We start from the raw sequence: 1,703 nt of genomic DNA, 5'->3' as shown, positions 1-1,703 counted from the left end.
TGGTGATACTAGGTGGGGTTCTCATTATAGAACTGTTTTGCATATCATTGACATGTATTCTACCATTCGGGAAGTACTCATAACTCTTGGAAAGGATCCCACACAAAGAGATGATTGGCCAAACATACATGCTATGGTTCTGACTTTAGAGTCATTTGAGTTTGTTTTCAATGCCCACTTGATGCTTGTGATTCTTGGGTACACAAATGAGTTGTCTCAATCTTTGCAAAAGAGAGACCAAGATATTGTTAATGCAATGGCACTTGTTGGTGTGGCAAAGAGAAGGTTCCAACAATTGAGGTCTAATGCGTGGAAAGATTTCTTAGAAAAGGTTAAATCATTTTGCATCGAATATTCTATTGATGTTCCTGCAATGGATAGCAAATATGAGCCTCATGGAAGATCCCATCGCTTTTATCCTGTACAAACAATTGATGATCACTATAGAAGAGAAGTGTATATTGGTATTATTGATAGAATTCATCAAGAGCTTGAGAATCGGTTTGATGAGGTTAGTAGGGAGTTGCTTATTTGTATATCAGCATTGAATCCCTCCAATTCATTTGTCTCATTTGATGCTCAGAAAATCCTTAAGCCTGCAACTTTTTATCCCAAAGATTTTTCAAGTTCTGCTTTGAGGACACTTGAAATTCAACTTGGCACATATATTGAAGATGTGAGAATGGATGATAGATTTGAAGGACTGAACAACCTCGGTGAGCTCTCTAACAAGCTTGTTGACACTAAGAAACATGAATTATATGGTTTGGTGTACTTAGTCCTTAAATTAGCATTGATCTTACCAGTGGCGACAGCAAGTGTTGAAAGAGTATTCTCTGCATTGTGTTTAGTGAAGAATAAGATGAGAAATAGTATGAGTGATAGGTTATTGAATGATTGTTTGGTTACCTTTATTGAGCGTGATATATTCTCCACTGTAAGCGAGGATGGCATAGTTCATGCTTTTATGGCAATGAGAAAGCGCAAAGCAAAAGCCTTGAACTAGAACTTGTATTGTAATCTCTTATTTATGTAAGACCTTATCTTAGTATAATCTATAAGTTTTGAACCTTTCAATTGTATTATCTCAATTTGGTTAATTTATAGCCATTTTACTGAACTTTTTCTTTGAATTTTGTCGTGTTGTACATGAATTTTTTTGACTAAGACTATCCTGGTTTCAAATCCTGGGTCCGCCACTGGTGTCGGGTATTAGTATTAGGGATACCTGGAAGAAGGAAGTTGATGGCCGCGAACGCTAACTCGCCCGATGGTCAAGAGCGTATTTCAGTCTCGCCCAACCCTGAAGGTATGGGCTCCGTCTCGCCTGACCCTGAGGGCGCGGGCTCCGTCTCGCCCGACCCATAGGGCACGAACTTCGCCTCGCCAGACCCCTCGAAGGGGGATTCCGCCTCGCCCAATGGGGGTCCGTACCACCCCAACCACTATGAGTCTAATAGTACGAACCTAGTGTCAAACTTCTAACGCCAGAAAGGGAGTAGGCGCGTGTTGATGTGACCCGGAGCCACGACGGGCCATACCTAAGGATTCACATCGCCAATAGTGTCGGTACGACTTCTGACAGGGTATCTGCTAACCATGTTGTCCGCCAGGACAGAATGGAGCGCCACGACCAGTTGACGACGCCAGTGTATAGTGCTAGTGATGAATAGGGTCATGACATGGAGCCATCCCTGTCATCA

General features: G+C 42.0%; 1 protein-coding gene across 1 annotated transcript; it reads left to right on the top strand.

The window, feature by feature from the left end:
• The first annotated feature begins 256 nt into the window (after positions 1-256).
• On the top strand, positions 257-1,006 carry LOC136455139 (uncharacterized). The gene has a single exon (XM_066455284.1). It carries the CDS (start codon positions 257-259, stop codon positions 1,004-1,006), a length of 750 nt encoding a protein of 249 aa, XP_066311381.1.
• The last annotated feature ends 697 nt before the right edge of the window (positions 1,007-1,703 follow it).

This window comes from Miscanthus floridulus, chromosome 5 (assembly GCF_019320115.1).
Source record: "Miscanthus floridulus cultivar M001 chromosome 5, ASM1932011v1, whole genome shotgun sequence".
Lineage (NCBI taxonomy): Eukaryota > Viridiplantae > Streptophyta > Magnoliopsida > Poales > Poaceae > Miscanthus > Miscanthus floridulus.
Note: the sequence above shows the minus strand (reverse complement) of the source record. Positions and strands in the feature narration are given on the sequence as shown.